At 40.2% G+C, this 13584-nt stretch overlaps 1 protein-coding gene across 6 annotated transcripts in view; it reads left to right on the forward strand.

The window, feature by feature from the left end:
- myo6a (myosin VIa) overlaps positions 1 to 13584 on the forward strand; it is a 185631-nt gene that overhangs the window by 136125 nt on the left and 35922 nt on the right. For all 6 annotated transcript variants that reach the window (XM_049590924.1, XM_049590925.1, XM_049590926.1 and 3 more), the window contains exons 25-27: positions 2361 to 2511; positions 5981 to 6189; positions 11991 to 12069. In XM_049590924.1, coding sequence (XP_049446881.1) covers positions 2361 to 2511; positions 5981 to 6189; positions 11991 to 12069 — 439 coding nt within the window. The remainder of the gene's footprint in view (positions 1 to 2360; positions 2512 to 5980; positions 6190 to 11990; positions 12070 to 13584) is intronic.

The raw sequence follows: 13584 nt of genomic DNA on the forward strand, positions 1-13584 counted from the left end.
TTGCGATCTCTACATCAGAACAGGGAGAGTAGACGAAGCTTTATGGCCTGGTAGAGTGACTGGTATGTGGACTTATTACCAGTAGATGCAATTACAGCATTCAACTGTGGCTGCTGCAGTTTCCCACTCTGTTAATGAGCTACAAGAACTTTTGATTTGTGCTTGAAACACAGTGTTCTTTATGTTTCCCTTTAATTTACACTTCAGTGACTTTGCAGTAAGCTAAATGATTGTGTATATTGTTTGAAGGCCTGTACTGAATCTACCGTATCCTCCCTGTGTGACATTCAAATTTGATTCGACACAATCTGATTATTTTATAGCTGCACTGTCACATCAAATAAAAAAGTTCTGGATGGCTCATCATTTATGCACATTTCTCCAAAATTCAGCCTGACATGTTCGTCTCTTTGGAAACTTTGAGATCTTGACTGGAATTTAGAGTAAAGCACCCTCCCTGAAATTTCTTGGCTGCTTGTTGCCTTTTCGTGCTGAGATTAAAGGGGTACACCGCCCTTTTTTTGTACATTAAGGTCAGTTGCCACACACCCTGTGTAAAATGTTTAGTGTCTTTTATGGTTCTGGAGAGGGCTGTATGAAGTCCTTAAGGATAATCCTGGTGAGATCATGGTCATGTCATCAGGGTTATCTTGGTTCGGGCTCAGGGACTACACATTTGTAACCAAGCCTGTGTCATAGACATTGTAGCATTACTCATAGTTGGAGTACTTCGACAGTTTGGATGGACGTCATCAAAGATTAACACTCAGTTAGAAAATATCTGGTCCTTTGATTAAAAGCTGTGTTTGACAAGCTTTAAGATCCAGTCACCAAGGTCACATTAAGCTACATCTTTAATGAATTTACTTTGGGATTTTTGGGGGATTTTGGATGAGTTTAGCAACTGTTCACATTTTGTTCATGTTTTGTTCACAAATTTGACAAGCCAGTATTGCTATTGCTTTGATTTGTGCCCATAGAAATAGAATGAATAGTAAGGACATTGATCTTTTTGCAATGGTCATTTCACTTGGACAAAAGAAAATGGCAAGTTGTTGTTAGTTGTCATGGTGACAATACACGTCAGTGGGGCCGTAATTGTCCCACTCAATGGTTTGAGAACTCTGTTTTGGCCTATTCTTACCATCATTTTTCTTATTAAACATAAGAAACAACTGTCACCAATTCAAGTATCTTCTTTCAAGTTCTTTCAATGAAGTAAGACTAACGTAAGCTTAACTGCCTTGTGAACTCATCATAAAACACACTTCATTTAAACAGCATCGAGATAAAACTCACCAAAACTGTCTTAGTCAGTCTTGTTAGTCATCTAGTTAATTAGTCCACTGTTCCAACAATCATCAACTCTGGTTTGATCGAAATAAACCCTGCAGCGAGAGAGGTCTTACTCATCCTCTCAGCGGCTCTCACTTATTCTTCGGAGGAAGTCATAGTAAAGTTACATCCTTAATGGTAATAAAATAAAGAAATAACAGTTACAGTAATATTTTAAAAATAACAGATTCCTCCTCTGAAAGCGTAAAGTTACTATCCCACTGCTTGTTTGGTCAGTACTGCAAAAGAGTCCCATGTTTCTGTGTTCTGTAACACTGAGGATATTGTTTAAAGACAAATTGGAAATGGAAATACAAAATAGGGAAAAACGCTTTAGGAATCACTTTGCATTATGGGAAGTGTAGGATCCAGTGTATTTGCATCTTGACCTTTACTAGGGGCTAAAACAATCGGCCACTGCTCCCTTACTTTTTAATATTACCACAGCTGTAATGAAGACTTTAGCTGGGTTAGGGTGTGTTCACCAATATGGGGTGTTGGGTCAGGACATGGAGACTGGCTTTGGGTTCATAAAACTTAATTGAATAGTTTAGACATCAGATACATAGGCACAGTTTTTCATAATTTTATCCATTTACCTGCCACAACACCAGGTTATATATGTGTGTGTGTGTGTGTGTGTGTGGTCTAAAAACATAAAAGAGTAGTTAACAGTGGTTGAAATTACACATAAACTGAAGGAATCTCTCATTAAGCAAATTGCATGTAACATTAGCTGAATTATTGAACTTAACAAGGATCTCTAGCCATAGCTCTAGCCAAGGTTTCTTGGTTAGAGTCTTTTCACAGTGACTGACTGAGGAGAGTGTCTGCTGCCATACACAGAGATTTCCAGAGCCTGTGCTGTGCTGGGGCTGCAATGATGATTAATTGGCTTGTTAACTAGCACACTGCCAGAGCCTTTTACTACACCAAATTTATGGATCATAAAACCAGTGAAATATAAAATCTCAAAGCCAAACATGTATGTTGTTTTACTAACTCATTGTGTGCATGTGTTTTAGGATTGACGGGTTAGTCAAGGTGCGTAACTTAAAGAAGAGGATGGACCGCTTCAACGAGGTGGTGGCTGGGCTGAAGGAGGGCAAACAGGAGATGAGCAAGCAGATCCAGGATCTGGAGGCCGCCATCGACTCCCTGTTGGTCAAAATCAAGGTGGGTGAGATGGACAGTTTGACATGCACCTCATCTGGCTGTGCGTGTTCTATTAAAGCTCCGTATTCATCTATGAATATATATAAAGTCTAAATTCCTCCATATCCTGCAGTGAAAGCTCTTTGTTATGCTGTCTGCTCTGACAGACACATACATGTGAAGAGTTTTGTTTCAAAAATAGGATTTCCACCGTTTTGACAAAAGTGCCACCTACTCTCCGTGAATGATGGACAGCATGAAATTAAACCACACTCTGGTGCAGTTTGACAGACGGGTGGAGCCTTAAGACCCCGCTTGACAAAATGAGGAAAAATTTGATCCTCGGGATTTTATAATTTCTTTTTTAATTGAATGATAAAGTCCAGGTTGTGATGTTTTTCCAATTTATATACGGTATATATAGCTTTTCATGTGACTAGGTAAATATATGGTTGGAATGTGAGGGTATGACTCAGAGATATTTACCCAAACTGATGGATTGAGACTCTTGACTCCTCATTATCATAATGCTATTTGCTGTTGAACTGGATTAAATTGTGTGCTTTCTCTGACTTTAAGGCCGCCTTCCTTTCAGATAATCTTGCCAATGAATGTCATGAATCTTTAATGTCCTACAGTATTTTTTTTTATTTTCATAATTTAGCCCTGCTGTCGTCTACCCCCCCCCCCCCCCCTTCTTTTACTTTTCTTCCTGGAGAGGAGTCATTGAGGTGTGAGTGTGACAGGTGCTCACCGCAGTAAATGTCGGGATCAGAAGGACAAACTCTGGTCGAGGGACTCAGCGGTGAGACGCTCCTGTCATGTCCCGTCACTGCAGCTTTGTTGTGGAGCAACTGGCAGTCGGAGGAAAAAGGTTGCAGTGACAGCAGATGCGTATGAATATTCATCTGCGGCGAGACGGCAACACATTTCCCTCCTCAGGTTTACACCGCTGCCCCGTCAGCTCTGGTGACACCTGAACATACAGTGACAGTGACCTGTGAGATTCCTGATGCTCTCAAAGGGACTCTTTTAAAGCTGCGGATGAGATGTTTTAGTCTGGTGCTTCAGTATCTGTCTGAAGAACATCCTCAGAGATGTTTATATTTGAGGCAGTGATTTGAGATGCAGACAGCTTTATTTAAAGGAGAATGTACTCGAAATAAACTGTCACTGTGTGCTAGCGGCTTCAGAAAATCGTGCTTCAACGTTTTAGCTGCGGTTTTGTCGAATATTTATGGTTGTTAGGTGGTTGCTAAGGTGTTTCTAGGTGGTTGCTATTTGGTGTCTGTGCGAATGCTAGACACAACACAGGGCCACAAGTGTATGGACATATGAATATTGCAGCTATATGTGATAGTGGAACATCACTATGAACATTAACCTACTGCTGTATATTAGGCTCACCAGATTTTGGGTTTCATTTTATTCCCTCAGGAAGTTGGTTAGCACTTTTGCCACCTTATAAAAACTCAGAGGGTTTTCTTTTTTCCCAGCGTGGTTGATTGAGTTACTGCCAAGTGGACACACAATGTGATCAATGGACCAGACAGATCCTGATGTGTCTCCTCTAGATATCAATGTCATTTCCTGATGACACTTTAAACAATCACCTCCCTCATTAAACTCCCTCATTAAACACGTGGCCTTTGCTGTGAGATCTGGCACCACTGCTCATTTTCCCCTTGAGCTTAATAAGCCTAATATTGTATTTCATATAAATGCAGCGCTCGTAAATGGAAGAGGTGGCTGCCTTGATTATAAAAAACTGCAGGAAACTCTTGGGAGCATCAGTGAGGTCGAACAGTGTTTGATGGGTTTGAGGTCATGACAAACAGCCCCAAAGTAAACTAAGTCATGTTCATCAGGGCCACAACTAAAGGTAGTTTTTATTGCTGACCAATCTGCTAATTATTTTGTGGATTAATCAGTCATTTGGTCAATGAAGAGTTGAATGTGATGTCTTCAAATGTCTTGTTTTGTCTGACTAACTGTTCAAAATCTAAAGATATTCTGAATCTCATAGAAACTATCAATAATTCACTCTTGACTGGGTGTAAACAATGAACTATCAGAATAGCTGATATTACAAAAACTGCTACGTTTTTAAAGTGAAGCAGAGAAAATTCCAAATAAAGCGCATACTATATTATTATATTCTTTTTTTTTTTGGTTAACTCAAATGTGTTTTGCTGCGGCCCCTGTCCACAGCAACACATTGATTAGCTTCTGTGCTGGTAGATTTGGTCTGTTGAAGGAGCTAGCAGAGCAACACAGTACATAAAATAAGTACAGGAAAATATCGGATAAGTTGAACCACCATCTTAACCTATATATCTTCAAACAGAATTGTTACGGCTGGAAATGACAACAGGAATAAACAAGTTTGTCAGCATCTCTGCAATTGAAATCAAGTGCCAGTTGGTTAGTTGGAGGTGATTGTTGTTGATATTTTACTGTCACAATGATTCGCTCTATAGTGTAAATGGTCTGTGTATTGCTGTGTTATAGGAAGATGGGAGATGTGATCGGTTACATCAGACCAGGGCGTTACCAAGTATGAGATATTATAGTAGTGTGAATGGGCCATAAAGTCTGCTTTAAATCTTGATATTGAAAAAAAGAAGAAGAAATGAGACTGATTTAAGATGAGAGAAAGCAATGGAGACTATTTTAAATGTGTCATAGTGAAGCTGATTGACTCTGTCATCTCCATCTGCCAAATGCAGTACCAGCAGAAATAAAGTTAATCAAATATTCACATTAATTCTTAAGTCTGTCTGTCTTTTTTATTTTAATGGAAAATACAAGTAATATTAAATCATCCACAGAGAGACCTTCTCAGATCTAGGAAAACTAGCAATGAAAGACAGAAAAAATCCAAACTGCAAGCTTGGCAGAGAAGACTATAAATTAACTGGACTGGATCTTATGAGTATTTTAACTTATATATATAAAAAGCCTTCATTCGGGTTTTCTGTGCATCATAATAATGCTGTAAATTTTTATTTAAAGGCGTTTTAAAAACTCTTTGAAGGGGTGGAATAACCTGTAACCTACTGCAATGGCTCACGTGCTAAAATCAGTGTGATGTACATTTTCACCGAGCCACGTCATACTAACCCCTCTGCTGCTCAGAAATAGAAACAGAAATATTGTTTTCATTCTTGCCTCTTCTTTGCCGTTGTAATCGCTGATGAGCTACTGACAACAAAACTACAAGGCTTTTAATGTGAAAATTCTAGAGGAGTTTCAGTCATGGTAGCCTAACATTGTTCAGGAAAAAACTGTAACACCTGACGTGACTATTGCTGTACTGATGGAATTAGAGCTGTGAAAATGTATAATACATATAATTAATTAATGATAAATGAATATAAGCCTGTATGTAAGTAAATATTTGAGGATTTAATCCATCTTTAACCATTTAGTTAAACTCCTGTTGTTGACAGATAACATCATAAGTTGGCTGTGATTTTGTTTTTGTCAGAGCACCATCATGTCCCGCATGGATATCGACCACGAGTACCGGGCCCTGGTGACCCGGTCGGAGCAGCTGCTGACCGCCATGCAGAACAAGAAGAAAGAGGAGGAGGAGAGGGAGCGACTCCGACGCATCCAGGAGGAGATGGAGAGGGAGAGGAAGAGGAGGGAGGAGGAGGAGCTGCGCCGCAAGCAGGAGGAGGAGGATAGGCGACTGTAAGTGGGAGGGGGTTCAGGTTGGAGTACTTTTAACTGAGGCTCGGATGAAACATTTTTGTTTTCCTATCACGTATGTAGCCAAAAAAAACAAGAGGCACTTGTCAAAGTTGGCGAGTTTCGACCCGGCAAAAGCCACTTCTCAGTGAAAATTGCTGCAGTGGACAGATACACTCACTGTCCACTCATTTTAGGGATTTACATAATGAAACTGCTGCTCCAAAAGGATTTATTTTTATAGGAGCTATAAAGTCTCATCAGGCTGGGTTGTTGCTTTTTACCTCCTTTATTTAGCTGATGCTCTTGTCCTGGGTGATTTACATCGAGCACAGTGGTAGAATAAGCTTCAGCTCCCCAGTGTCCGTCATTACAGGAAAACAATAGCAAGGGTGTCAGAGGTCGCGGCCTCAGAGTGATGACAAAAAGTTTTGACAAGCAATCTCTGTGGAATATCTGTTGGAAGGAAATCAGTTCACGTTGGAATGATGGAGGAAGGAAGGCAGATTTTTTAAGTTGTTGGTGTCCTGTCCTGATTTTATAATTTTATATACTGTAAACAATCATTAGGATCCAGGCACAGATTGAAGACACAGGAAGATATTATACCCTTTAAGAAAATATGGACATGGTGTCTGTGATGTCGTCCCATAGATTTTTGAACTTTGGGGTTAACCACTTGTTGCTAGGATTAGGGGTTACTGGAGCCATAAAATCAGAGGTTAACATGAGTAATTATGAGAAAAGTAGTTTTGAGTCACCTATGAATCAATCAAACAACCCTCCCCCTCCACACACAAGCGCTCTATTAACCTTTTGTCTGTTAAACCTAAACTGTCAAACTGTTATGTTTGCCCACCACATTTATATCTTTGAGAGTTAGGGTTAATAACAGAAACACCTCTCTGTATAATGCAGTACAAAATACAAACCAAAAATGAAATCAAAAATGATAACCCTTCATAAAGGAAGGACAAAGACAAAATACTAGATTAATAATAATTATAAGATTTAATTATGAGATTTTGAAATGTAGAGGTTTGTGGGAAACCTTAATGTTTTCCTGTAAATGCTGATAATTTAGATTTCTAAATCCGAACAACCTATGTCTTCCCTGCTTATGTCCTTATGTCAAAATATAGAACTTGATATTTCTACAGTAGATTTAGTGTTTATTTTCTTTGGTAAAGTTGATATGAACTGAATAATGCCTTTTAACCCTTTTAGAGCACATCCCTGGCCATGTTCTGCACCTATTAAACATTCCTCTGTTCATTAATGATCCATAACCGTTTATCCTGTTGGGGGTCGCGGGGGGGCTAGAGCCTATCCCAGCTGACATTGGGTGAGAGGCAGGGTACACCCTGGACAGGTCACCAGACTATCACAGGGCTGACACAAAGAGACAGACCACCATTCACACTCACATTCACACCTACGGCCAATTTAGAGTCACCAATTAACCTGCATGTCTTTGGACTGTGGGAGGAAGGGCTCCCCCACCCTGGGTTAAAACCAGAAACACTCTTGTTGTGAGGCAACAATGCTAACCACTGTACCACCGTGCCGCCACAATATATACCAAAAAAATTGTCTTGTCATATTCTTGTATCAAAATTCCAACGTGGTTTTTTTCGTCTGAAACAAAGCTTGCTAATAAGCTAGCACCAACCAGTCTCAACTAATATTATCATGACACCCACCCAACACTCGATCTGCAACAGAGCTACTGTAAGATTTAGCCAGTTAGCACCTACATGCTATGTCAGTGTGTGTTTTCACAACATACTATGGTTACTGGCCTTCTGGCAAGAATATATTTTCTTCAAGTAAAAAAAAAGGTATGGCATTTTACAGTGAACCACTTCAACAAACTATACATAGAACATAAGATGGACTTCATCTCTGTCTTTGTAATGGATACTACTATGCTGTCAGTGTTACACCATCAGGGCCTCACTGTTATGACACACCCACTTTTCAATGATCAAATTAAATTCCCCCCTAACCTCATATCCTGCCTGCCTATCCTGTTTCACTCGGACATACAGTACAGGCCAAAAGTTTGGACACACCTTCTCATTCAATGCGTTTTCTTGAATGAAAACATGTTTTATATTCTAGTTTCTTCAAAATAGCCACCCTTTGCTCTGATTACTGCTTTGCACACTCTTGGCATTCTCTCCATGAGCTTCAAGAGGTAGTCACCTGAAATGGTTTTCCAACAGTCTTGAAGGAGTTCCCAGGGGTGTTTAGCACTTGTTGGCCCCTTTGCCTTCACTCTGCGGTCCAGCTCACCCCAAACCATCTCGATTGGGTTCAGGTCCGGTGACTGTGGAGGCCAGGTCATCTGCCGCAGCACTCCATCACTCTCCTTCTTGGTCAAATAGCCCTTACACAGCCTGGAGGTGTGTTTGGGGTCATTGTCCTGTTGAAAAATAAATGATCATCCAACTAAACGCAAACCGGATGGGATGGCATGTCGCTGCAGGATGCTGTGGTAGCCATGCTGGTTCAGTGCGCCTTCAATTTTGAATAAATCCCCAACAGTGTCACCAGCAAAACACCCCCACACCATCACACCTCCTCCTCTATGCTTCACAGTGGGAACCAGGCATGTGGAATCCATCCGTTCACCTTTTCTGCGTCTCACAAAGATACGGCGGTTGGAACCAAAGATCTCAAATTTGGACTCATCAGACCAAAGCACAGATTTCCACTGGTCTAATGTCCATTCCTTGTGTTTCTTGGCCCAAACAAATCTCTTCTGCTTGTTGCCTCTCCTTAGCAGTGGTTTCCTAGCAGCTATTTGACCATGAAGGCCTGATTCGCGCAGTCTCCTCTTAACAGTTGTTGTAGAGATGGGTCTGCTGCTAGAACTCTGTGTGGCATTCATCTGGTCTCTGATCTGAGCTGCTGTTAACTTGGGATTTCTGAGGCTGGTGACTCGGATGAACTTATCCTCAGAAGCAGAGGTGACTCTTGGTCTTCCTTTCCTGGGTGGGTCCTCATGTGTGCCAGTTTCGTTGTAGCGCTTGATGGTTTTTGCGACTCCACTTGGGGACACATTTAAAGTTTTTGCAATTTTCCGGACTGACTGACCTTCATTTCTTAAAGTAATGATGGCCACTCGTTTTTCTTTAGTTAGCTGATTGGTTCTTGCCATAATATGAATTTTAACAGTTGTCCAATAGGGCTGTCGGCTGTGTATTAACCTGACTTCTGCACAACACAACTGATGGTCCCAACCCCATTGATAAAGCAAGAAATTCCACTAATTAACCCTGATAAGGCACACCTGTGAAGTGGAAACCATTTCAGGTGACTACCTCTTGAAGCTCATGGAGAGAATGCCAAGAGTGTGCAAAGCAGTAATCAGAGCAAAGGGTGGCTATTTTGAAGAAACTAGAATATAAAACATGTTTTCAGTTATTTGACCTTTTTTTGTTAAGTACATAACTCCACATGTGCTCATTCATAGTTTTGATGCCTTCAGTGAGAATCTACAATGTAAATAGTCATGAAAATAAAGAAAACGCATTGAATGAGAAGGTGTGTCCAAACTTTTGGCCTGTACTGTACATCACAGTATTGTAGCAAGGTTCTCTCAAAATGCTGTTTCATTTGGACTTTAATATGGAAAACACTGATTAATGGAGCATTAGGGGACCTTTAAATTGACATCAAAATGCTGCAAAGTCAAATGCACTTGGAAAAATAAAACCCAAACAGCTTCCACATCCATTCCTGTTTGTGCAGGGCTGCAGGAATAATATGGAGAAACTATGTAAGAATGAAGAAAATCTGTCTGCTTCAATTTGTGTGTTCCATCTTTGTTCAGTGTACCAGACTGCTCTCAGGTAGCCAGCTATCCTTGACGGGTCCCCCTCTATTTCCTAAATGACACCATGAAAGTGTCTGGTGAGGGTTTGAATCCATCACGTTCTCCACACGCTTACATCGAACATTTCTTTTCCTGCCCAGATTGTGTCGGGCTTATTCCTCACTCAGTGTGACCCCCCTCAGTCCTCCCCTCTATCTGGAAAGTCTTTCGGGAGGACTGATGGGGGCCATTGTGTTCGTCACAAACCACTACCCGCTAATGTAAGACATTAGAGATGACAGCCCAAATTTTATGGCCCACTTTGCCTTCCCCTGTAGTTTCCCCCTCTGGCAAGTAATGAACTCCTAGGATTCACCTGAAGGTCACAGGCTGAAGGTCATTGTTGGCACTCTGAGCTGCATTAGGAGATAAAGGCACTGACCCTGCTGTAATGCCTTGTTTTATTCATCATAGCTCCAAACATAATCCAAACATTATTTAAAAGGATGTGTTAAAGCCTCCCTGTCGATGGAAATATCTCCCAGCAGACGTCACTCCCGCTGCTTTAAATTCCTCCGTGACCACAGGGCATGTGTTTCTCTTTCTTTTATTTTAGGCGTTTTAGCTGATGTTTCTATTTAGAGCAGTTTGCAGTCTGTGCAGCAGCAAAATAACCTTCAATTCCTGGATGACCAGGGAGGACAAGCAGTCAGGAGTAAGGAGGAAATGTCAGAGCGTTAGTGCTCTGATAGTTTTTATGCGAGCGCACGACAGAAATAAAAAGGCGAAGAGCAAGAAGATAACTAACACTTTAAGAGCAACGTGAACAGACACAGGGGAGTGTTTCTTTTTTGCAGGATTTAGCTCTCTTGGATCGATTTGTTGGACTTCTTTCAAAGTCTAATCCATCCAAGAAGCTCAAACGATGAGATTAAAATTAATCTTCAACTATTTTGTGATAATTGATTTTCATTTTTCAAACAAAGCCAAATATTCTTACAAGTCTTTTAAATATTCATAGTCCGTGGTTATCTTTTCAAGTTTGCTTTATTTGTCATTCTAGCTATAAATAAATACTATTGCAAAGAAATATGTGTCCTCAGGATTGGGTTTAAAAACTGTATGAGTGCATGAAACCCAGAACAACAGCACGAAATCTGAGTATGTCTGAATACAGAAATATTAAAGATGCTTATAAATGAACATACTTTTAAATGTATGTACAAAGTGACCAGGTTTTTAAACTGTAGTTGAAAACTAAGTTTTATGAATCGTAAATTGATTGAGGTGAAATCTCAAAATAAATTCTGCTAATGGAGAGACACTGATTTATTATATTAAAGGTATATTATGCATGAATTGTTGGTCACTGTTTGTCAACGGTATCGTCAGTGAAAGTGAAAGTTACTCTTGTTTGCTATATCTGAGTTTTTTTTTCGGTGCTGTATCCACAATTTTCAAGGCTTCCTCTCAGATGCCTGCTGCTTACAGTCTGGGACCTGGTAACTTCCTTTTTTCAAGTCCTGATCTCAGCTGCTGTAACCAGGAACGTCCCAAACATAGCAAAATGATTGGAAAATAAGGCAGAGTCTCTGCAGATTAATACACCGCCACTCACCTCTAATGGGTCATAATGATGACTGAAAGGGATTAGTTTTGTATGAGTCTTTACATTGTTATTTAGGAAAACCCTGCATATTACACCTTTAACGTCACTAATCTATCTTTATTTCTCTGACTCTGTCTCTGCCCCCTTCTCTGTCTGTCTTTCTGTCTCTTGTCCTTTTAAATTTATTCTCCTTCACTGCTCCATAATAAATCTCCATTTCTTTTTTCTTTGTCTCACTCCCCATCTGTTCCCTCCTCTCCTCTTCTTAATCAATGTCTCTTTCTTTCTCTCTCTGTCTCTCTCATTTGTCATGTTTCCTTTATCTCTCTGCTTACATCTTTACTCTGTTTCTCTCTCTGTTCCCTCCACCAGGAAAGCAGAGATGGAGCTGAAGAGGAAGCAGGAAGAGGAGGAGAGGAAGAGGAGGGAGGAGGAGGAGAGGAGGATTCAGGTGGGTGTCGGCTCTGTTGCTGCAGGCGTCCTGCAGACGGGAACAACCTTTGTTGTTTTAACCCTGTAGTTATTTGCAGATGGTTTGCTGGATGGATTTATAACACTGTGTTTAGTACACACACTAAGCACTAAAGAAGACTCCCCTCAAAACCTGTAATTTTCTATTTTCTTGATTTATTACAGTAAAGAAGAGTTCCAAACACTGTGTTTTGCTTGATATTAAAAATTTAATTTTCCGCAATTTGTTGTGGAGAAAAGACTGTCTCTTGGGGCAAATACTTCCATTTAAAATAATATGCACCCCTCATGCTGGATTAGCGATGTGGAAAAGGTCACACTCCATGCTAACCAACTAGTATCAGGTGTGCGTAGCCAAGGTGAGCAGTCCCATCACATTAGATAGAAATAAAGTCTTCCAGAGTGACAGAAAATGAAAGAAAAGGAGATGTTTCAATCACAGGACCTCCATCAGAACAATTTACAGACTTTGTAATTCCACAGACTTGTAGCTTATTAAAAGTTTGTGGAGCAGTTTTCAAAGTCTTACACTATCCATTAAAAGTATGCTGAATTATCTATTAGCACTTCCTGTTTGCAGTGTACCCATGACACTGACAACTATCACTGGATTACGTTGATGCTGAAGAAAAATTAAAAACGTGATGGTTCTCAGACAAGCTCTGCGGTTATGATGAACATCTTTACTCTGTGATTTGTACACAGGTTTGTGGATGTTTATTCAGACAACAGAGATAATGATATTCCTGGAGAGTGCATCACATTGAATCCAAAAATTTGTATATCAAATCTGTGTGTTCAGATTTGACTGAGTTTTGGCTCTGAAACCTAAAAGAATTATGATTAAACAAGGGGGAATTAAAGTAAAGAAGAGAAGCCCTTTTTTCCAAGAAGAAGCAAAGAAGAGAGACAAACGGACATGAATAAGGTTTAATATGTACAGAGTAGACTGTTCAAGCAGTAGTAGAATTATAATATGGAGAAAATTTTAAATTAAGTACATATTATTCAATACTAAGTAAGTAGTGTGATAAGTTGAAGAGTTTTGAGCTGAGCATAAAAGCGACACCCTTGTAGAGTGGGTCTGATTAAAGTTCAGCTCTATTTGCTTTAAGGAGACTTTGTGTAATCAGTGACCCTGCAGTTACTTCACAGTGTAATGAGATTTGCCGAAATCACAGAAGCCATCGTCACTCTCTGACACAATTAAACTCAAACACTCTCTGCACATATCCAGATAACATTAGCCTCGTTTAAACACAGAGTTTAAAAGAGAAACCAAGGGGACTTTGGGTCACTGTAAACTGTGGGTGATGTGAGTAAAGAGAAAAACTGTTGTCGTGTTGCTGCATTTGTGTTCCTTGCCTTCACATATTTGTCTTTGCGGGATGACACAATCGAAGCCCTGAAATTCGTCCTGTGCAGCTCTACTTTGCCCTCCTAATCTGAGCAGGCATCTGTTCAGGCAGTAACTCCATCACACACTCTAATGGCT

Source organism: Epinephelus fuscoguttatus, linkage group LG11 (assembly GCF_011397635.1).
Source record: "Epinephelus fuscoguttatus linkage group LG11, E.fuscoguttatus.final_Chr_v1".
Lineage (NCBI taxonomy): Eukaryota > Metazoa > Chordata > Actinopteri > Perciformes > Serranidae > Epinephelus > Epinephelus fuscoguttatus.